The sequence below is a fragment of the Melitaea cinxia genome, chromosome 30 (assembly GCF_905220565.1).
Source record: "Melitaea cinxia chromosome 30, ilMelCinx1.1, whole genome shotgun sequence".
NCBI classification, from domain to species: Eukaryota; Metazoa; Arthropoda; class Insecta; order Lepidoptera; family Nymphalidae; genus Melitaea; species Melitaea cinxia.
Window position 1 is genome coordinate 8648982 of NC_059423.1, and position 22874 is coordinate 8671855.

The 22874-nt window shown below is 33.7% G+C and overlaps 2 protein-coding genes and 1 pseudogene across 2 annotated transcripts; 1 reads left to right on the forward strand and 2 right to left on the reverse strand.

Annotated features, from left to right (window-relative positions):
• Positions 1–915: 915 nt before the first annotated feature.
• LOC123668329 lies at positions 916–1034 on the reverse strand (annotated as a pseudogene).
• Positions 1035–1687: 653 nt separating this feature from the next.
• LOC123668158 lies at positions 1688–6325 on the reverse strand. Its single transcript, XM_045601949.1, has 2 exons — positions 4203–6325; positions 1688–1817 (listed from the first exon to the last, which is right to left on the reverse strand). The coding sequence occupies exons 1-2, from the start codon at positions 6323–6325 to the stop codon at positions 1688–1690; spliced, it is 2253 nt and encodes a 750-aa protein (XP_045457905.1).
• A 6285-nt stretch (positions 6326–12610) lies between these two features.
• LOC123668159 (15-hydroxyprostaglandin dehydrogenase [NAD(+)]-like) lies at positions 12611–13363 on the forward strand. Its single transcript, XM_045601951.1, has one exon. It carries the CDS (start codon positions 12611–12613, stop codon positions 13361–13363), a length of 753 nt encoding a protein of 250 aa, XP_045457907.1.
• Positions 13364–22874: the final 9511 nt, after the last annotated feature.

Consider the following 22874-nt stretch of genomic DNA (forward strand, 5'->3'; position numbering starts at 1 on the left):
TCAGCGACACTAAACGAGCTAATAAACGTTGCGCAAGAAAACGAATAGGTTTTTAAGAGACTGCCGTAGAGTGGGTTACATCTCGAGAGACGCGAGCCATGTCGCCATATTGGGAACTTAGCAGCGTTGCGAGCTTTCTCAGAGGTCAGTCTCAGGTTGGTTTATGTATTCTTTGGAATTATTGATTGTATCCAATCTGTACAATTTATTTAAATTAAAAAAAATAGTGGTGTCATGGGACACCAGGTAGGAACGATGTTCCTTCGTATAGCATAGAAGTAACACAATTTGAAAAAAAAAATGTTGAATTTTATATATATTTTTTTGTTCTTGATTTTTTTTTTTTTATATAAAAGTATTTAGGAAATTTAGTATTTTAGAAAATAACAAATACCGTAAAATAAAATAAATCAAACACAACAATAATAATAATTATTATTATTATTTAAACTATTAAGTGAAATAAAACAAACATGTCTTTATTTATATTTGTCGACAGTATAAAATTACATAAATAATTTAAAAAATAGTTTACTAGTAATATTTTAGTTTTACAAACGTCATATGATACAGACGTGTGACTGATATTACGTCACTTCCTATATTTTTCTTACCTTATATTTTTCTTACGGTTTTAGTATCACATTTTTTTCAGTTGGCTCGCCCAGCCAAATGTCAAGCCTGCCGTAAGGAACTTCGTTCCAATAAAGAAAAAAGTCTTCTCTCTCTCTATTATAGTATTCAATATCATTTTTAACTATAGGTAACTTATCTGTCATTAAATAATATTAATTTCTTAAATTTCTCCTTAAAAAAAAATTACGTGCGTATAAAGTACATGCCAGAAGTGAAACTTCTTTGGCAAACTAATTGACAAAGTAGGCAATATCATATATAAAAAACTAATTGAAAAAAATCCAACGTCACGCAGTGTTCTCAGGCGGTCACCCATCCAAGTACTGACTGCGCCCGACGTTGCTTAACTTCGGTGATCGGACGAGAACCGGTGTATTCAACTCGCTATATACCAGGTGGTCACCCATCCAAGTAGGTACTGACGCGTGACGCGTTGCCAGCAGTGGGCTGTCTGTTTTTACCCCTCAAATAATAAATTTTACCCCTAATGCGCCTAAATAAGTTTCACTTCAAAATTCTGCTACTGGGGAAAGAGGCCTATGCCCAGCAGTGGGCTGTAACAGGCAGAATTGAAATAATATAATTAATGTAAATAATTCTATTATTCTATATCCGCCAACCCGCATTGGAACAACGTAGTGGATTAAGCTTTGATCCTTCTCCTACATGGAGAAACAGGCTACTACAGGCTACTACAGGCAGGATATTACAGGCTAAAGCAAGGAAGCAAGCAAGCAAAATAATTCTATTTGGATTATGATTTACACGTAAAAGTATTTACCATGTAGGTATGTAGTTGTTCTGAGTTCACGACATTCATCACTGACGCAAGCGCCGTGCCCAGGTGCTGTGTAATATCCCGCTTTACATATAATCACAGTGTTATTTGGATATTAAAATTAAAAAAAAAAATTAAAACAATTGTAGTATATTGTAGAAGATATTAATATCTAAATCTTATTGTTTGCTGTAGGATTATATGAATGATAAAGTGTGGATTTAGAGACGCTATGTTTCGCGCAAGATATTGCCCATTTGTTTTAGAGTGCAACTACCGCAACGGCAGCACCTCCGCGCTGTCTGCCGCAGCTGGGCACCGAGGACGCGTGTGGCCCGGCCCCATGCATCGGAAACAGCGCATGGGCAGCGCCTCCAAGGCCACCACGTGTGCCGAGCTCCATCTGATCAGGAGCATGCACCTTTTCGGTCAGCGCTTTCTTAGCAGACGCAAACAGGACTTAATTTTTGGATAAAATATAGTGACAATGAGTGATTTTAACTGAGGTAGGGCACAGCAGGAATTTCCTGCTCAAAATATGGAGCAGCCCGACTGGGGTAGTACCTCGACCTACAGAAGATCACAGCAAAATAATACTGTTTTCAAGCAGTATTCCGTTCCTGTTGGTGAGTAAGGTGACCAGAGCTCCTGGGGGATTGGGGATTGGGTCGGCAACGCGCTTGCGATGCTTCTGGTGTTGCAGGTGTCTATAAGCTACAGTAATCGCTTACCATCAGGTGAGCCGTACGCTTGTTTGCCGACCTAGTGACGCCATTTTTTATGAAATCCTTTTAATTATTTTATGTTTGATAATTTTATATATTTTTAAACAAACAAGCTTACCGTAATATCAGATTCCTGAGGATTTGCGTTTACACTAGCACTGCGCCACGAGGTGGCGGCCCCGCTCGGACAAGCTCTATCCTATCTTTGATCAAATAAAAATAAACCTTTCATTGTACATTCTTTAAATATAACATGCAAGTTAGCCATTTAAAGCTGGCAAGTAATTGTAAGTCTATAATAAACTAGCTGTACTGTGTGGCTACGGTACTAAAGAATATAGCCACCCCCTCTCTTCCCGTGGGTGTCGTAAGAGGCGACTAAGGGATAACACGGTTCCGCTACCACCTTGGAACTTAAAAAGCCGGACGGTGGCGGGATAGCCATCCAACTGCTGGCTTTGAAATACACAGGCCGAAGACGGGCAGCAGCGTCTTCGGTGCGACAAAGCCAGCCCTGCGGTCACCAACCCGCCTTTTTTGGCGTAAACTTGTGGAGGCCTATGCCCAGCAGTGGACTGTATAGGCTGTAATGATGATGATGATGATGAATAAACTAGCTAACTAAAGCGCTAAACGACAGGAACGTATAGTACAATATAGCACATGTACGAACAGTATTTACCTATGTAGATAAACAAGGAAATTAAATGAAATGATCAAATTGACTTAATCATCATCATCACTTCAGCCTATCGCTGCTGGACATAAGCCTCTACAAGTTCGCGCCAAAAATGGCGTGAGCTCATATGTGTCGGCCATAGTCACCACGCTGGGCAGGTTAGTGGCCGCAGGGCTGGCTGTGGCGCACCGAAGACGCGAGAAAGATTGACTTAATACGAGTACTTAAATCTCGCGATAAGCCTTCATATCATAAAAACCTGATGCTTGTCACGTGATCCCATTTACATTTGATGAGATATAATTATGTGACCAATTTTTGTGTAATTTTTGATAACGCCTATTTACTTGACTATTTTCTCGTGTAACCTGCATTGTGTAACTTGTCAATGTAATTGAAGTCAGTTTTTTTATCGTCTACGCAATGGGATAATAATAATAATAATAAATATTTATTTTATTTTCTCTCACACAAAACAAAATACAAATTTCAACATAACGAAACACAATCTGTGTGAGAGACTGGCGACTGTACTAGGAGACCTGTATTACAGATTGCCAGTCCCTCCACATCCGGACCGAATTTGATCAATAAAATTATTAAATATACTCACACTTTAGTGTCATGGTGTATGTATGGGTTAGTGTATGTATTTTTTAATGCATGAATGTGTAAGTGTATGTAGTAAATGTGTTAATGTATGTAGGTCTTAGTATATGTACATGTATGTGTGGCAAAGAACATAATATGTGTATACGCGTGTTAGAGTGCTTAGTATTAGCTGAGGACCAGTAACAACTTCTCAGTCTCATTGTAGTCTAGATCTTTAAGCCATTTTACTATAGCTTTTTTACATTCATATTTAGTAAGCGGATATATGTTGATCAACCTGTTTATCTTGTTATATAGATGACAGCCCATAAAACCAAAAAACCTCCTTGAGAAAGCGGTGGACCAACGGGTATCTGAGGTGCAGACTTTATATTTGCATCGTTTGTTGTTATTTAAAAAAGGATCATAGCGAGTCATAGAATGTTGTTTGAGCACTGTGTTTAGTATATATAGTTGGCGAACACTGAGGACGTCAGATAAAAGATAAATATCTTTGGTAGGGTAAAAAAATGGCTTAGAATAACTAACTTTCAATAACGCACGCTGAGCCCTCTCCAGTTTTATAAGATTAGTTTTACAAGCACCTCCCCAGACTGTAATACAATAGCTTAAAACGGATTGGCAGAGGGACTGATACACCATTTTAATGGTCGATTTTTCAGCAATATTACGGAGATTCTTAAAGGTGAAGATAAGTTTCCGAGTTCGCGATTGTAGCAGGTCTAAATGGTAATTAAAATTTAGCGAACTATCAACAACTACACCTAGATACTTAGTGCTGTTGGCAACAGAGATCCTTTGACAGCTACAAGATTCATTGTCAGAGCATACATGAGCAGTTAAGCCAAGGCTAATACTAGGGGCAGGAGTTTTTATGAAGAATGGTATACATTTAGTTTTATTGACATTGATAGTTAGGGCATTCATTCTGAGCCAGGCGTTAACAACGTCGAATCCTTTTTGCGCAATATCGAGAGTATCTTTCCATTTATCACCATGAAACACAAGCGCAGTATCATCTGCAAATGTAATAATTTTACCATTTTGTAACTGGAGGTCACAAAGATCATTGATAAATATCAGAAACAGTGTTGGACCCAAAACACTACCCTGTGGCACACCATAGCTTATCGGCAGGTCGTCACTAACAGTGTTGTCCACCTTTACTCTTTGCTTTCTGTCACTCACGTAACTTTCAAATAGTTTGAGCTGCACACCACGAACACCCAGAGCTTCCAATTTATCCAGCAGAATAGGACCAGCGACCGCGTCAAAAGCCTTTGCAATGTCCAAAAATACAGCTAATATTTTATTTTTCTTATCTATTTTTTTAACAATATGATCAGTTAATTGATGAACCGCGTCGCTCGTTGATAAACCCGGTCTGAATCCAAACTGTGAGCTGGAGAGTAGATTATTACTTTCTAGATAATCGATAAGGCGTTTGTTTATCAATTTCTCAATAATTTTGGATAGCGTGGATATTTTAGAAATGGGTCGATAGTTACCAACACAATCCCTGCTACCACCCTTATAAACTGGAATTACTTCAGCTAGCTTGAATAAATCCGGAAAGATCCCAGTAGAAAAGATCAGATTAAATATATGTGTAAGCGGGGGGACTAAGATTTCATGATAACGTTTAAGAAAGGCTCCAGAAATGCCATCTCTGCCCGCAGCACCGCTCTTCTTCAGTTGTAAGATAAGAGATTGAACTTCAAATTCATCAGTAGGTAGCAAGACGAATGAGGACAGTGTAGAATTGATTGGTGCTTTTTTATAAGAGCTATTGGAATAGGCTTTTTCGGCAATATCCTTCCCGATAGAAACGAAAAATTTATTAATGTTATTGACTGAGAGTAACGGGTCCACTGGAGAGACCAATTCATGTGCAGAACTAGTTGTATTATTAGAGTAGGTTAGTTGTTTCATAGTGTCCCAGAGAACTTTTGTATTAGTCTTAGCAGCTTTAAGTAGGCGGTTGCTCTCATAAGTATTTTTAATATTTTTTAAAAGTGAATTGCAAAAATTTCTGTACCTCTTGTAAGTTATCATTAATATTTCATTACTAGGATTTTTTCTTGATTTTTGATGTAGTTTGTCACGATGCTTTACACATCTTAGTAGACCTGGAGTCATCCAAGGCCTCTTGATCCTCTTACGATTTGGGATGGTGATAGTTTTTGTATTTGCTTTAATTACAGTGTCAAGCACAGTCAGAAGAAATGCTGTTGCCTCATTAGGATCAGTCATTCCATATAGAATATTTAGATTCAAGTTCTTCATAGCATCATCCAAAGACGGGTAATCAATCTTTTTCAGTGAAAAGCATTTGTCAGTCATTGTGCTAAATTCAAGTTTCAGGATTAAAGTGTCGTGATCCGTAACTGAGGTTTCAGCAACATAACAAAAGGCGCGATATGAGCATTTTAATATTACATGGTCAAGACAAGTCTTGCCATGAGTTGGAAATGTGTGGGCCGACAATAAACTGTGAGAAGCCAGCATATTCAAATACGATGAAGAATTAACATCCTTATTGTTATCCAATATATCAATATTGATGTCACCTATCAGAACTTTATGAGTACTACTAGTCTCAGAAAGAAGTTTGTCAAGGGATACCAAAAACCGTGGAACATCTTTGTAACCAGGTGGTCTGTATACTGCAATTATTGTTATATTATCCTCAAGGTTAATCATTAAACAGTTGGCATCACAAAGGTCAGGCTCGGATACAAATAATTTCAAATGTTTTTTGAAAAATACCACAACTCCTTCGTTCTGTGTGAAGTTTTTCTCAGTTAGAACACTGTTGTATCCCTCAAGAGATGGTAAGTTACGATTATTATGCAGCCAACATTCCGTTAGTATTATTAAATCCCAATCAGTCATGGATCTAAACAATAAGGTTTGAAAATCAGAAAAATTACGATTTATACTACGAATGTTTTGATGAATAATTTTTAGACACTTATTCGGGTAGTTCATAATTCTTTGACAGTCCTCAATTTTACAAAGAGAAGATTGTGCAACTTCAAGTTTATCGATATCATTTATAATTGCATTAGTTTTATCGAATTTTATTTACTGAGTCCGAAACTGTAGTAACACAATAAGGCATGCGATACAGCACACCGAGAATTTCCCAATTTCAAAAACAAAGCTACACAAACGCAACCAACACAAAGCACATACACAGGGCACGAAAACAGACTGAGATAATTGTTAGTAGTTTCATTATTTCCATGAGTACACTTTGTATAAATTGAGTACAAGTGGTGTATAATTTCAGTGAATGTGAGTATACAAGTTAAAATAAGTGTAAGAGCGAATACAAATTCAAACGTAAACACATTATAAACTAAACAAAAAGTTAACATGAAAAAACTGATCAAAGTAATTTTATCACTAGCAAGACAAAAGCAAAACAATAGATATAAATAATAATATACAATTAATTGGCAATATAGGTTGATGAAAAGGCAAAAGAGTCATGATTTCTTTGCCAGCTCAGACAAACATTTTTCTGATTGGATTAAAATCGGTTTACCAGTCGAATCCTTACGCAACAATATTCTTCCATTGGAATGCCAACAAGAGTAGCTATGTTTCTTAGCAAATTGGCGAGTTTCAAACATAAGTTTTCTTTGAAATGGGCCTAAATGTTCGTCGATATAAAGTGGAGTCTTTGTTCCTGGCAAACCGATAGTTTGAGTATTGAGCTTCTCAGGAACTGGCCTTTCTTTGTTGAAGTTTCGCAGTTTAGTCAACAAATCATTTCTAGCGTGAACACGCGTAAATTCAACAACAACAGGTCTTGATACTCCTGGTCTACCCGGCAGCCGATACAAGTCGCGGACATCACTCCTATTTATATCAATATCCACAATTTTGCCGATGACAGAAAGAGTGGAGAGCAAATTGTCAAACCCCTCGCCCTCAGAAATCGGGATATTGCGAATCTCCAGACTTGCGTCTCTTGTACGAAACTGTATATCCTGGATGTGCGATTCTAAGTTTTTTATAGCATTTTTATTATTCTTTTGGTTACTTTCAATTTCCTTTACTCTGCAATTGGTCTCCTCCTGGATTTTATTAATAAATTCTATTCCCTTTTCTATCTCCGAGTTTGACTTCTTTATTTCCTGGAATTCTATTTTTACATTAGATATTTCAGAAAATAATTTGTTTAGGGTGTCATTTAGAGTGGACTTCCATTCACGTAGGTTTCGTTCTTGATCCTCTTTCCATTCAGAAAGCATTTTCAGGACATCCGCTCTTAAGTCACTACTTTCGGAACCAGAATGAGCAGAAGAATTTGGCGAAGAGGTCTCCATTCGCTGGCGCTTGGAGCGCGTTGTTATATTGGTGTCACCCTTGGCAACAGACCCCGTACTCGTCATCGGAGACTTCGAGAGATCAGACTCCGACCGGGAGCATGACATCACAGAAGTGTTACGAAGGGGTGAGCGTTGGATATTGGGCATAGCTTCTAAGGAAATAAAGCTCACTATCGCAAAGCAACAATAGAAATCTCACAAGTTGATTGATTGTTGTTGATTTTTAGTAAGTATCGTAGCAAGTCACAAGCTTCGCAGTGTCACTACGTCATTTGCCGAATGCGGTGTAGAATTTCGATTCGCCGGCGCTCATACGTGTGGTGTAATGGCACACAGCAGTGATCACTTCACAGACCTTCCAACACTCGGCACGGGTTCAAAACCACGAAACTCCAATGGTTAATTTAGTATTTTAATTTAAGATTTTAAATTTAAATTTCTCACAGAACTCAACACAGTGAACACGTCCAAGCGCTTCCGCGGTCCGGAGGGGGAATGGATGTTACAGGCTGAGCAGCAAACGCAATTAATATATATATATATATATATATATATATATATGTACCTACAACGTGTGTCAAAATGCAATGTTAAAGCTAGTATGAACATTTAATTTTATTTCCTTTATTATTTTAACATTTTTTTTTTGTAGAATACCGACAAAAAACTTTAACTCGTGCAGCAACGTAAACTTAATTTTTATTTATTTATTTATTTATTTATTAATGTTTTCGTTTTGTACGTACAAATATGAAAACTTAAATGTAAGCTGTTAATTTCTGTTTTTTCTTTTGAGAGGGTCAAAATCAAAATAAAGTGGGAATAAGTAGTAGGTACAGAAAGATTATAATTGTTCAAATTTTAAGTAGGGGATTTGGTTATCAAGTTCTGTTTGTAGCGAGTTAAGCCGTGATAAAGGGATTTACAGTTTATCAGTACTGTTTACTGCAATGCTATCGCAGGATAAGAAAACAAAACCATGATTAAGAGTGACATTGACAATTGCAAGCTGCAGTTGAAAACGTTCCGTACAATTCACTAAAATATTGCATTTTATATTCCGTTTTTTTGGAAGAGTCCTATTTGGTAAACAAACCCCTGTCAATCGTATTTCACGTTTTTTCCGCATTTATCACTCACTTTCACAACATATTAGCTAACGGACACTTGTAAAACTCCATTTACTATTTATTTCACTAAAAACAAATATCAATTTATGATTTTAAACACATAAAAATTATTAAAATACGGATTTCGAGCGCAGATAATTAATATTTTCGAAAATGACATTTTAATATCTTTTTTTGTGACGCAAATAGGGATGTGGTCATAATATTTTTAGAGGTGAATGAGTATAAGAGAATGAACGGCATGAGCGATAAAATGGGCCGTGTTGTTTACTTATATTTTAAATTTTCACGAATCATAATTTAATAGTAATTTATGAAACAATTTTACCGTAAGGTGATTTGTTATTATGTTTTAGATATTGTTTTTTTTTTAATTATGTTGAGCGTAAAAAATGCTGACAAAATATTATAAATGTCAATCTTTTATAGTAAAGTGTTTACCCCAAAAAAAAAACATTTTCATGTAAAATGTTGCCAAGACGAGATCATATGGCTCGCACTGTCAAAAAGTTATCAGATCTCATGTAGAGCCAAGCTTCTAACTCTACACGCCCTAACTCTACAAGCCCTAACTTCACAAACTCTACACTTTAGTCAAAATATGTGGCTTGTTTTTGTTGGGGTTTCACTTCTTTTTGTAAGTTGCTTATGACAATATTTTGGTATTTTGTTCATTTTTTCTTTCTTTGTTTTGGGGTGTATTTCTTACAAATCAGAGGTGCCTTTTTTCATAGATCACTCTCTATCTTTGCCTTTTTTCTTTGTTGGTTTACTGTTTATAATAAGCGATAGATCAAGGCGATATTTGGCTTTTAGGCGATTATATTCGACTATAGCTGCCTGTTGTGCTTTAATACTACTAAAGTCAATATTTATTTAATAACCGATTTTTGTTTTTTTATGTATTTTATTATTATTATTTATAACAAGGAGCAACAAGGAGTCCCTATATCAATTTTCAGACCTCTAGCATCAAAATTTGCGGAAGTCTCATACAAACTTCCATCCCCTAGTTTTGGGGTTGGGGGGTAAAAGTTTCAAGTTTTAGAATTTGTTTATTGTTTATATACTAATCTAGCTTACATACCAAATTTCAGCTTTCTGGGACTTCAGTAAGTACTCTAAGAATTTTGATGATCATCAGTGAGTGACGAAATCGGGATTTTTTAGATATCAATAAAATCTAAAGTATAAGAGCTATGCAATTGAAACTTTATATAGTTAATAAGTCTACTATTGACATCATATCCCAAGAATTTTGTTTATCTGGTATAATCCAAACCCAAGTTATGAGGGTTCATAATTGTGTTTGCTCGCAAACGAAAAAAAAAACCGACTTCAATTACATCGACGAGTAATACAACGTATATCGACGAACAAATAGTCAAGTAACTACGCGTTATCAAGGATTACTCAAAAAGTAGTTATCAGATCTCAATAAAATTTATATGTGACCACATGACAAACATCAGCTTTTGATTAAATTAAAAATTATTAAAATCGGTACACCCAGTAAAAAGTTATTGCGGATTTTCAAGAATTTCCATCAATTTCTCTGGGATTCCATCATCAGATCCTAGTTTCCTTATCATAGTACTAAACTAGGGATGTCTTCTTTCCAACAAAAAAATAATTATCAAAATCGGTACATCCAGTAGAAAGTTATGCGGTATAATACAACGTAGGTCGACGCAAAAAGCGTCAAGTAAAAACGCATTATTAGATATAACTCGAAAAGTAGTTGTTAGATCTCAAATAAATTTAAATGGGACCAATCGGCACACACCACCTTTCGATTAAAACAAAATTTGTCGAAATCGGTCTACCCGGTCAAAAGTTCTGATGTAACATACATAAAAAAAAAAAAAAAAAAAGTACAGTCGAATTGAGAACCTCCTCCTTTTTTCGAAGTCGGTTAAAAAAAACGACGAAGCACTTCGAGAAAAGATAGGTAGTGCTTTTCGTTTTTTTTTTTTTTTTTGGTTCGTCTTGGCGGGGGCACTACCGTGCCCCCAGATTGTAAGGGTTTTATTTTATATTATGAATCTTTCTGAATATCAATTTCACTCTGAAAAGGAGATGGGGACTTTTGGGCCAAAATGTAATGAGTAGAGATATTGTTTAAAAAATTGATCATATTTTTTTATTTTAAAATATAAAATATCAGCTCAATTCTGAATCTAGAAGCGGAGAAAATTGAAAAAGATAGTTTTCATCAAATTATTTGGGTATCGATTCAACTATAATCGATTACAGAATTCAAAAAGAAAATGTTTGCACTAGTTAATTAACTCAAGATATTTAGTTGCACAATTTAAGCTGTAAACAATATAGAACATTTAAATAAAGTTACATTAATATCGAAAATATCAATTAATATCTGATAAACTAAAATGATTATCGATTTCGTATCGATTTAAAATAAATCATATTTTTACAGTAATACTGTGTACGTCACTCATGTTTACTGTTTTCCGATGTATTCTGAGTCTATTCCTGATATTTATTTAGGGTTTCAAGTGTATATCAATATTGGTAAAGAGTTTTCAAACAGTCTTCACTAAATTTAACAAACATTAATGCTACAAGAACTTAGTGATCGGGATTTTGTATAGACATTGTAACATAACCTCACTTTTACAAAAAGTCTAATAACTCCACTCTCAGATAGCCAAAATATAGATAATTTTCAGCAAGGAATCAATAAGCCTAAATGCATTAATTGATACCATTTTCATTTCATTACATTTTGGCCCAAGAATGTATGGAATCGTATCCATCTCTTTTTTAACGCTATCTCATATAATATAAAAGCACATAGCATTGGCATAAAAGTTTATTGTAGTTCACAGGAAAATTTTGTGGGACTTTAGTATGAGACTTAGGGTTACCCAATGAGAGCTACGTGAGCAACAGTGTTATCAATCTATAATTAACTAAAATTTATAGTGAATACAAATAATGTGACAATAATACTAATAGGGTCAACTTTTTTTTCTAGACACAGGCGGCCCTATTTTGTTGTAAATTTTATTTTTGACGTCTTTTTTACCGACTATTTTACATAAACGAAATATAAATTTGTGGCCTTTTATGCTCGATGCTCGATTAATATATTTTTTTTTCGTAATTCTGTACCTCTACTAATTCTTAGAAAAAATATTCAATATATTATTAGGTTTTGAAACAATTTTAGCAATATGTTAGCGTTAAATATTTGAACATAAAATGAATTTTACTTTCGTCTATGGCTTATTAATATTGTTCATTCATTTGCTCTTTATGTCACTTTACTATACTTACAATATTACTCTATTGTCTGTGGTCGGAAGTACGCCATATTTGTTTACTATTTAAGACTATTCCAAAAAAATAGAATATAGATAAATTCGTGTTATAGATATTATATGATATTTAATGTTATAGTTTTGGTTTGCATATCAAAGTATTCCAGTAAATATTTATCAGCAAGCTTATATTCCTAGGCTCAAATACTTTTATTCTTGACTTATAGAAACTTTGCCGTCAACTTAAAATAAGATATAACAAATAAACATAATATGGTTCTTATCACTGCTCTCGAAGGTACCCTAATTTCATCTCTTTCACGTACTTATCAAAGGTCAATACCTACTTCATAATCTAATATAAATACTGTCAATCTAATGTAATAATTTCATGTTTTACGCTAGTTCATCAAAACGAACATGGGTCGTGAGGTTCAAGGAAAAATTGTAGCAGTGACTGGTTCTGCCAATGGCCTTGGGCTGGCTATGGTCACCAGTTTCCTGGAACATGGAGTAAAATTGGCGATCATTCTTGATATGGACGAAGTCAAGGGAAACGAAGAGTGTGCAAACTTGAATCAGAAGTATGGGGACGGCAGAGTAGTTTTCTACAAATGTAACGTTTTAGACGATTTGGAAAATATCTACGAGGCGATCATAAAGAACCATAAATACGTCGACATCCTCGTCAACAATGCTGGTGTTCTCGATGAGAAGAACATCAAAAGAACTATGAACATTAATTCAATCGCCGTCATGGAATGGACGGTAAAGTTTTACAAAAACATGAGTTTAGCTAATGGTGGTAAAGGTGGTACCATCATCAACGTGTCCTCGATATTCGGCTACAGAATAACTGAGTTTTCACCATATTACCACGCATCCAAGGCTGCGGTGATTAGCTTCTCGAAATCTGTCGGGCATGAGAAAAATTTCGAAAAATCGGGTGTTCGAGTCGTCACACTGTGTCCCGGACTGACACATACGAATTTAGCTGATTTCCCACACGCGTGGGGGGATTGGTCCTTAGAAGAGTTAACTGCGGGATTGACAAGCGACTGGCAAGATGCTTCAGCTATTGGTGAAGGGATCGTGGAAATATACAAAAGAGCTGACTCAGGCTCGGTCTGGCTCGTGGAGGGATCGAGACCTGCTATGAAAATAGACGTTTAATGTTACGTAAATATTTTGGTGTCTTGTTCTAATTCAATATTAGATTCACATTTATAGTATTAGATAACCGTTCCGATTATTGTACATTATTTTGTGTTAAATATTTATTGTTATTATAAAAGAAATAACCTGAATGTTGTAATTAGCCAATTAAAAAAAAACACCAAGTACCTTCTCCCCCCCACACATTTTCCTAGCTATAAAGTCGATGTCGGTTGCTTATTAAGGTGATCAATTAGGCGTTTGTTTAATAATCGCTACAGAATCTTGGACAGGATGGGAAGCAAGGAAGGTCTTTAGTAATTAACACCGTCCCTATCACCACCTATTATATGTATTGGTATTGATCATTGTATATCACATTTTATAAAGCATTCGAATAGTAATATATCAATAAGATTTTACTGTAAATACTGTCATTTCATGTTATTAATTTCATAAACTGGCTTAAATACAGCATTAGAGATATTTTTATATTTTGCAATATATCGATGTATCATGCAGCGGCGTAGCGTGGTTGTCGGCCGCGCGGGACGGAAGAAAATTTTGCCACCCTCTTATTTAGGTATTTCAATTTGATGTATACTATACATTACATACATTAATATAGAGAACTTTTCGGCAAGAACAGCCATCATTATTTTACTTTACACGGGTGCAGTGCTAATACTAAATATAATATAAATATTTGCAATGTATGCGCAAAAAATGTTTTTATTTACGACATCACATTAGAAACCTCTAAAACTATCAGTGTTCCTCTACTATATTATGCATGTATCAAACATAATATAAACCTTCCTCTAGAATAACTCTATTTAATAAGAAAACCGCGTCAAAATCCGTTGCGTAGTTTTAAAGATCTAAGCATATAGACAGCAGGAAGCGACTTTGTTTTATACTATGTAGTGGTGGTTTAACTTTTCGAAAAAGTTTTTTCACCGACGCCGACATTTTATTCGTGAGTGTCTAGATTACACTAAAATTTATTAAAAAGTTTAAATTGTTATTTAATACTATAAAAAAATTGGTTATTTTTCAATATTCAATAGTTATCTGTAAAGTTCGTTTATGGACGGTAGTTTGACGTGTCAACGTCATAATAGTTTGATTTTGTTATAAATTAATTTAATTATAATTGTATTATAGTTGGTATGATTAATTTTTAATGTTGTACATATCTCAATTTGTTATCTTTTAATTATCTTTTAATCATTTATTATTCAATTGATAATTGTATGAAATGTTTCTATTCGTACATGTTTACCTAATTATTCAATTTACTACTGTTCGAATTATTTATATTTCTGTGTGTATCGATTATTTCTTATTAATGTGTGCTTTTTAGCTTATTACAGAATTGTTTACTATTGGAAACTTTATTGGTTTATGTATTAGTTTTATGAGACTTTTTTCTTTGTATTACTGTACTGTTTGTTTCCTAAATAAATAAAAAATAAAAAAATAACAAAACATTTCCTCGGACGCACAGGCCAATCGAGTGGAAGAGAGATAGATGCGGCGCAAGCGTACAATGAGCGTAACGCTAAAATAAGTCACCCTTTTTCGTGCATGCCACCGGCGTTCATTGATTTATTAGACGTTGTCACATCAAAAATTTTTTAATGAGATACCGGCTTTTTAGACGGTGCGCCTACGTCGTAACTACGTCGCGGAGCACTATTTTCAGCGTTATAAAAAAAATTGTAACAGAGATAGAGTTCCGGGAGGCAAAGTTTTTTATTGGAAATTTCCTCCTTTTTCAGGATCTTTTTTCGAAATTCCTTAAATATTATTATTTTAGAAATTATCAACGAAAAACTAAATACCTTTTTATCTTATTTTGTTGATCACAATCGCAATTCTTTATGTGTTACGTCATTCCGAATCGAATGAGCTATCACACATATTTTTAGGAGCTAAATTCTATAGTGCCCTTAATCTAAAAACTAGCCTAAGTACGTGTAGTGGTTGCGAAATGATACAACAACTTTGTGAAAAATGAAAATTTTCAACTGTGTGAGTAGGTACATATTAAATATTACTTATATTTATGTAATTGTATATTGGACTGTCTGATGTGTTGTTCAAACTTTAATTTATTTAAAAAAAAAAACCTCCGATGTGCGAGTTTTACACTCGCGTACTCGTTTGATTTCGTACAAATAGTCTAGTCAACAAGTTCGATACATGCGGACACACGCGGACACACGCGTACAGCCGCGGACGCACGCGGACAGACGCGGACAGACGCGGAGAGACGCGGACAGACGCAGACACACAAAAACATGCATAAATAAACTATTTTTTGTCTTTTTTGATTGAATTATGATAATGTTAAGTTTTTATTTTTAACCGACTTCCAAAAAAGGAGGAGGTTCTCAATTCGACTGTATTTTTTTTTATGTATGTTACATCAGAACTTTTGACCGTGTGGACCGATTTCTACAATTTTTTTTTAATCGTAAGGTGGTGTGTGCCAATTGGTCCCATTTAAATTTATTTGAGATCTAATAACTACTTTTCGAGTTATATCTAATAATGCGTTTTTACTTGACGCTTTTTTCGTCGACCTACGTTGTATTATACCGCATAACTTTCTACTGGATGTACCGATTTTGATAATTCTTTTTTTGTGGAAAGGGGATATCCCTAGTTTAGTACCGTGATAAGAAAACCAGGATCTGATGATGGGATCCCAGAGAAATTGATGGAAATTCTTGAAAATCCGCAATAACTTTTTACTGGGTGTACCGATTTTGATAATTCTTTTTTTGTTGGAAAGAAGATATCCTTAGTAAGGAAACCAGGATCTGATAATGGGATCCCAGAGAAATCGAGGAAACTTCTTGAAAATCCGCAATAACTTTTTACTGGGTGTACCGATTTTAATAATTTTTAATTTAATCGAAAGCTGATGTTTGTCATGTGGTCACAAATAAATTTCATTGAGATCTGATAACTACTTTTTGAGTAATCTTTGATAACGCGCAGTTACTTGAGTATTTTTTCGTCGATCTACGTTGTGTTACTCGTCGATGTAATTGAAGTCGGTTTTTTTTTTCGTTTTTTTTATGTTTGTTACTTCAGAACTTTTGACTAGGTGGAGCGATTTCGACAAATTTTCTTTTAATATGTACGATTTTATTTTTGTGTTACCCACACATTTCACACACACATTTCACACAGTCACACATAAGGAAACCAGGATCTGATGATGGGATCCCAGAGAAATCGAGGGAAATTCTCGAAAATCTGCATAACTTTTTACTGGATGTACCGATTTTGATGATTTTTAATTATCAATTTTTATTTAATTTTATTCAATTTTGATTTTTATTTATAATAATCGAAGGCCGATGTTTATCATGTGGTCACATTTAAATTTCATCGAGATCTGATTACAACTTTTGGAGTAATCTTTGATAATGTGTATTTACTTGACTATTTTTTCGTCTACCTACGTTGTATTACTACGATGTAATTGAAGTCGATTTTTTTTTCGTTTGCGAGCAAACACAATTATTTTATTAATGCTCTGTCTTGTCGTGTTTTCGGAAACACAATCCATTTTGCCATGACAGCTGGGTGGTTCAGAGCATCAACAGCTTGTCTGATGCACCGACTAGCTGTGCGTTGGGCAAGATGGTGAGTGACGCCAACTATTCACTGGTAGAATCCTGTGGCTAGGAAACTAAGAGCGCATAACGCCTACAAAAACACAAACGACGATTTTAGACTCTTTTTTGGCGCCTAAGCCACCCACTTCTTCATTAGGAGTGCACCGCAACATATTTAAAGTATGCATTTTAAATGCTAAATGCTGAATATAGTTCAAAATTATCGTAAATAAACAATGCTCGGTCCTAACACAACTCTTTCATATTATCGCCATAGACGCCATTTTTTAACGTTTACTACTGGGTCTCGGCAATCTTTTAGCTATCGTTCAAAAATTTCGACATCGTTTCGCTAACGCTTGTCAAAACTGTAACATGGCTACCATATGTCTGGGTTGTAGTGATCGTCGTTGTAGAAACGATTTCATTTCGTTGTAACATTTTGAACGAGTAAACTTGTCTACGAATTTTCTATTCGTTTGTTATGATCACGTGACTTAACGTTGAGATGACGTCATTCCTATACATTTGGTTAGTTTTCATAAAGCGTTATCGATTGTAGATTGTCAACTTGGCTAAGCCTGCAGATTAGATTAGAGAACACCTGTTTGTGACACCGTATAACACCTGTTTTAAGCGACTTCAAAAAACGGAGGAGGTGACTCAATTCGACCGATATTTTTTTTAATGTATGTTCGGAGATAACTCCACCGTTTATGAAGCCGATGTTTATCATGTCCATGTGGTCATATTTAAATTTTATCGAGATCTGATTACAACTTTTGGAGTAATCTTTGATAATGCGTATTTACTTGACAATTTTTTGTCTACCTACGTTGTATTACTTGTCGATATAATTGAAGTCGGTTTTTCTTCGTTTGCCTGCAAACACAATTATTATTCTAAGTATTTTTGTTGATATGAATAATAAAACCTACAGATGACATAGGAGGAAGGCGTTATCTTTATCTGCCTCAGAATTAAATCTTTCGAGTAAAACATCGAATAGTTCAGTGACGAGCTTAACACTGAGCGACAGCCAATATAATAAAAGTCTTCCACAAATTTCAACCTTAGATACATCATCAGTTTGTGATTTAAAACAACAACTTGAAAATGTACAATTTGAACTGTCATCTGCACATGAAGAAATAATTCACATAATAATGAACATATAAACAATGTCTGTGACAAATTACGTGCCCTTTTAGCCAAATTAACCATAATTAAACCCAAAATTCCATTCTCAATACTATTAATGTTTTATAAATCTTTAGGTGAATCTATTATATCTTATGGACTAAGCACCTACGGTCTTACATTTAAATCACATCTCGATAGAATCTATCATCTCCAATTACGAATCTTAAAAACAATCGTACCCATATACATAAGAAATAAATACAAAAACAACGCATTGAAATTATTTAACTACTGCAAAGTAATGCCAATACACACTAAAATAAAATATACATTATTAATAGAACAATATTTTAATTCAAACATTCAAATAAAAATGAGTCACTATAAACTAACAAGAAATATTACAAATCACACATTAAAAATACCTAGGCATAGTAATTTTTATGGAAAACGTACGCTTGAATATATTATTCCTTTCCTAATAAATAATCTGCCATCGAATTAAAAAAAAAAAATTCAAAAAAATAACTATAAAAACATATTTAAAAAATTCTTTTTAGAACAACTTAAAGAGACAGATTGACATGACCGCATTTTTTTTTTTTATTATGATTATTACTTTTTTTTTTTTTTAACCACTTAATGTTATTTTTTTTCTTTCCAATTATATTCACATGTATAATAATCTATATTTATATAGCTCTATATCATATTTTTATGTTAGTAAATAATATAGTATGTACTTTAGTATTATTACTTTAGAAACACAGTGCACTGTTAAACTACCTATTCATTGTTTTTGCTGCACTGTTTATCACATAAATTGTATCTTTTTTTCTTCTGTAAATAAATAAATAAATAAATAAATAATTACTTTCAACTTCGAAATATCTGAACTAAAGAAAATAATCAATGAACGAAATAATAAATAGATTTCTTAAAAAAAGTTAAAACTATGTGTACCTACACCGATATAAAAAAAAACACAAGGCACTTTAAGAAGAAGAAGAAAGGCGAAAGTAATTTTGAAAAAGGATTTTCCTATTTTCATGATTGGCTGATATTACTGCTTAAACTGTGTTTTCGAAAAATTGAATACAAAATAAAAATATAAGGAGTATTCAAAGATTTAGAAAAAATGCTTAATTATGTTTGTCACAAAAAATCACAGCAACAAACATGTTGCTAGTTCTAAAAATAAATGTATAGCGTCTTGGAATATCATTAAAAGTACATTCGAAAGCAAAAAAAAAACTTTTTAAGTTAAACGGTTTTATGTTAAACATACATTGCAATGTTTAAGATAAATGTACTAAAAACCAAAAAATAATAAAATAGATACAGTCGTGGGAATTATAAACATATGCATAGACTAGACTAAAATAAAACCGTGGGGCACGTCAATTGTCTACAATCGTTGATTAAAATGTTTGTTTTGTAATGTTACAATATAATTAGGCAGTAAGTTGTTCAACCGACAACGATGGACGTGTGATAAGTAGGGCTAGAATGTGGAAACAAGCTAGCAAGCTCGATTATAAGCGAGTTTTAGGGTTTCATAGTGGTGAGCGAGTAGTACTTTTATCATATGTTTTGTCGATTAAAGACAAACTACGAGCAGTGAAACGATTCCTCGCCAGTCAGCAGTGTGAATGTCCAACGATAAACTAGTTGAAACATCTCTTTTATTTACATGGAGTGTATAACTATTGGAATTTCCATGAGCAAGAAAATAGTAAGTAATTTCCTCACCGTCTGCGGGCCAACTGCCTATTTTAACGACGAATTAAACGATTCTTCTATCGCACATTAAGTCGATAATTTGTAGACAATTGACGTGCCCCACGGTTTTATTTTAGTCTAGTCTATGCATATGTTTATAATTCCCACGACTGTATCTATTTTATTATTTTTTGGTTTTTAGTACATTTATCTTAAACATTGCAATGTATGTTTAACATAAAACCGTTTAACTTAAAAAGTTTTTTTACCTATTTTTATTTTCTAGTTTTTAGTTTTTATTTCGCATTCTATTTAATTCATTTAGTGCTTCATTATTGCAAGGCCCATCTTAAATATTGAGGTTGTATAGTGCACTGTATTCTTCTTGTCAAGCCCTTTTATTTGATACCCATATTGGTGGGATTGATAAAAAATTGTTATCAGACATTTGGTAGCGGTGGCCAGCTTAGATTTCAATTTTGCATAGTAAATTGTATTCTACTTGTTGAGACCTTTCATTTGATACCCATGTTGATGGGATTGATAAAACCTAAGTTATCCGCCATTTTGTAGAGGCCGCCATCTTGGATTTTAATTTTATATAGTACATTGATTATACTGGTTGAGCACTTTCATTTGATACCCATATTGATGGGATCGATAAAACCTACGTTATCCGCCATTTTGTAGCGGCCGCCATCTTGTATTTCAATTTTTTATAGTATATTGTATTCTGCTTGTTGAGCCCTTTCATTTGATACCCATATTGATGGGATTGATAAAACCTACGTTATCCGCCATTTTGTAGCGGCCGCCATCTTGGATTTCAATTTTTTATAGTATATTGTATTCTGCTTGTTGAGCCCTTTCATTTGATACCCATATTGATGGGATTAATAAAACATAAATTATCCGCCATTTTGTAACGGCGGCCATCTTGAATTTATAATGATAATAAATAAACATAATTGTATTGTCACCAAAATCCAAAGTGTATACAAAATTTCAGATTAATCGGTTGACAGGAAGAGGGTGAAATTTGAATTACTAAATTTGACCCAAGAATAAATAATAAATAAAAAAATAAAACAAACGGGGTGAGCTAAATATAAAACCGTTTAATTAAAAAACCGTTTAATTAAAAAACCGTTTAATAAAAAGAAAAAACTGACATAATCAACTGAGATAACTAATGAGTTAACTATTATTGAAAGCATATTTAATTTTATTAGTTTATAGATTGAAACATAGATGGCATTGTTCGTAAATAAATCGCGCTGTCGAGGTTTTGTGTAGATTTAGTTAAGTCAAAAAATAGTATTGCTGATTTAGCAGTTTTATATCTAAGTTTAGCATTTTCTCCAAAGATTTTGTACGATTAAATTAAATTTAGCCTATACTATAACATTATTTTTTAGCATTTACCTAGGTATCTGGTATACCCTGGTAAGTCTGCGTTTTGTGTTTTTTTAAGTAAAACTTCTATAGCATAGTTGTGATTTCAAACCGGATGCAATGAAAAAAACGACAGGTAAGAGACACAAATACAAAAATGTGTAGAATGAAGACCGCAAAGAATGAGACAGAAACATACATAGTATTTTATAATTATTATCGGTCTCTCATTTTTATGCCATGCTTTGTAGCATTCTTACATTTCACATAGTTATGGTAAATTTAAATATAAAAAGGAAGCTCTAATTTGAACTGTTTACGGAAACTACCGTGATATTTTGAATTTCTTTCAATTTAAATAAAAAAAAATCGGTCTTGCTTTTGGTAGTTAGAGCCACCTAGCGTGAACTATACAAACTACAAAGGTAGTTAGTTACATTACATCCATAGTATTATATTGCAATACTAGATGTCGCTAAAATTAAATATTTATAAAATGTCGTTAAAAGAATTTTGCCAATATAATTTATTCTCATTGCAAGTTTTATATAATTTAGCTTAACATTAATTATAGATTCCATTGTTAAACTGAATTTGTATTAGAATAGATACTTAGAATAAAGCGTATTTAAGAAATTCGAGATACGAAATGTAGGCTAATTAACGATAGATGGCAGTAAATAGTTCGTTCATTTTTTATTCGTTTTTTTAATTAGTTTGCCAAAGAAGTTTTACTTCTGACATGTGTATTTTGCACACGCATTTTTTTTTTGTTATATGTTCGAGCCTCATAAAAAAGTTAACTTTCTACGCAAAATAAAACGAGTGTTGATGTTTCAGACCGCGACAATAGAGACTGTATGGTAAGGAGAATAAGTGATGTTTCACCGAAATGAAATGAAATGAAAACATTTATTTCGCCATAAGGTGATATACAAACTTAACGAAAGTCAAAATAATGTAATTTACAAAAATAATCTTCTAAACATGTAATAAAATGGTAAGAAAGTCAAAACTGTACATTGAATATTTTTTTAAAAGAATACTTGGGTGTGATCTACAATCGATACCGAAGCCAAAAATATAGTTTTTAGAATTTTTGTCTGTTTGTCTGTATGTATGTCCGGGATAAACTCAAAAAGTGCTGCATGTATTTACTTCAAATTTGGCACGAATATTATTAAGAAGTCGGGTCAACATAAAGGCTACATATTATCACGCTATCACCTACGGGGAACGAGCAGTGAACCTTTATTTCTTCAACACATTCTGTAACAACGTGTAACCTAACGACGCATATTTGAGTGTTGTTGTTATTATGTTAATAATCATGCTATAAGCTAGCTTCACACTATAAATAAAGACATTCTGTAGTGTATTTAGTATCAGCATTGCACCCGTGCGAAGTTGGGGCGGGTCGCTAGTAATACAAATAAATTTAAAAAAATCTCGACAATAATAAAAAAATGTTAAGGCAGCAAAAAAATCAGACAGTACATTACAAACTTAGATAAAACAATATACCCAGTGTTATGTGCAACCTTAACTTAGTCAAAATAATCAAAAATTAAGTTACTTTAAATTTGTAATGTCTCGGTAGACATTACCTTCCTATTATGTCCTTTATTAAA

Excerpts from the sequence above, each read along its gene's own strand:
- LOC123668159 (XM_045601951.1), top strand. The coding sequence starts at position 12,611 with ATGGGTCGTGAGGTTCAAGGAAAAATTGTAGCAGTGACTGGTTCTGCC.
- LOC123668158 (XM_045601949.1), bottom strand. The coding sequence starts at position 6,325 with ATGACTGATTGGGATTTAATAATACTAACGGAATGTTGGCTGCATAAT. Across the intron at positions 1,818-4,202 it reads TCTGTTGCCAACAGCACTAA|ATGGAGCTCGGCACACGTGG; the intron begins GTATCTAGGTGT and ends GCTCCTGATCAG.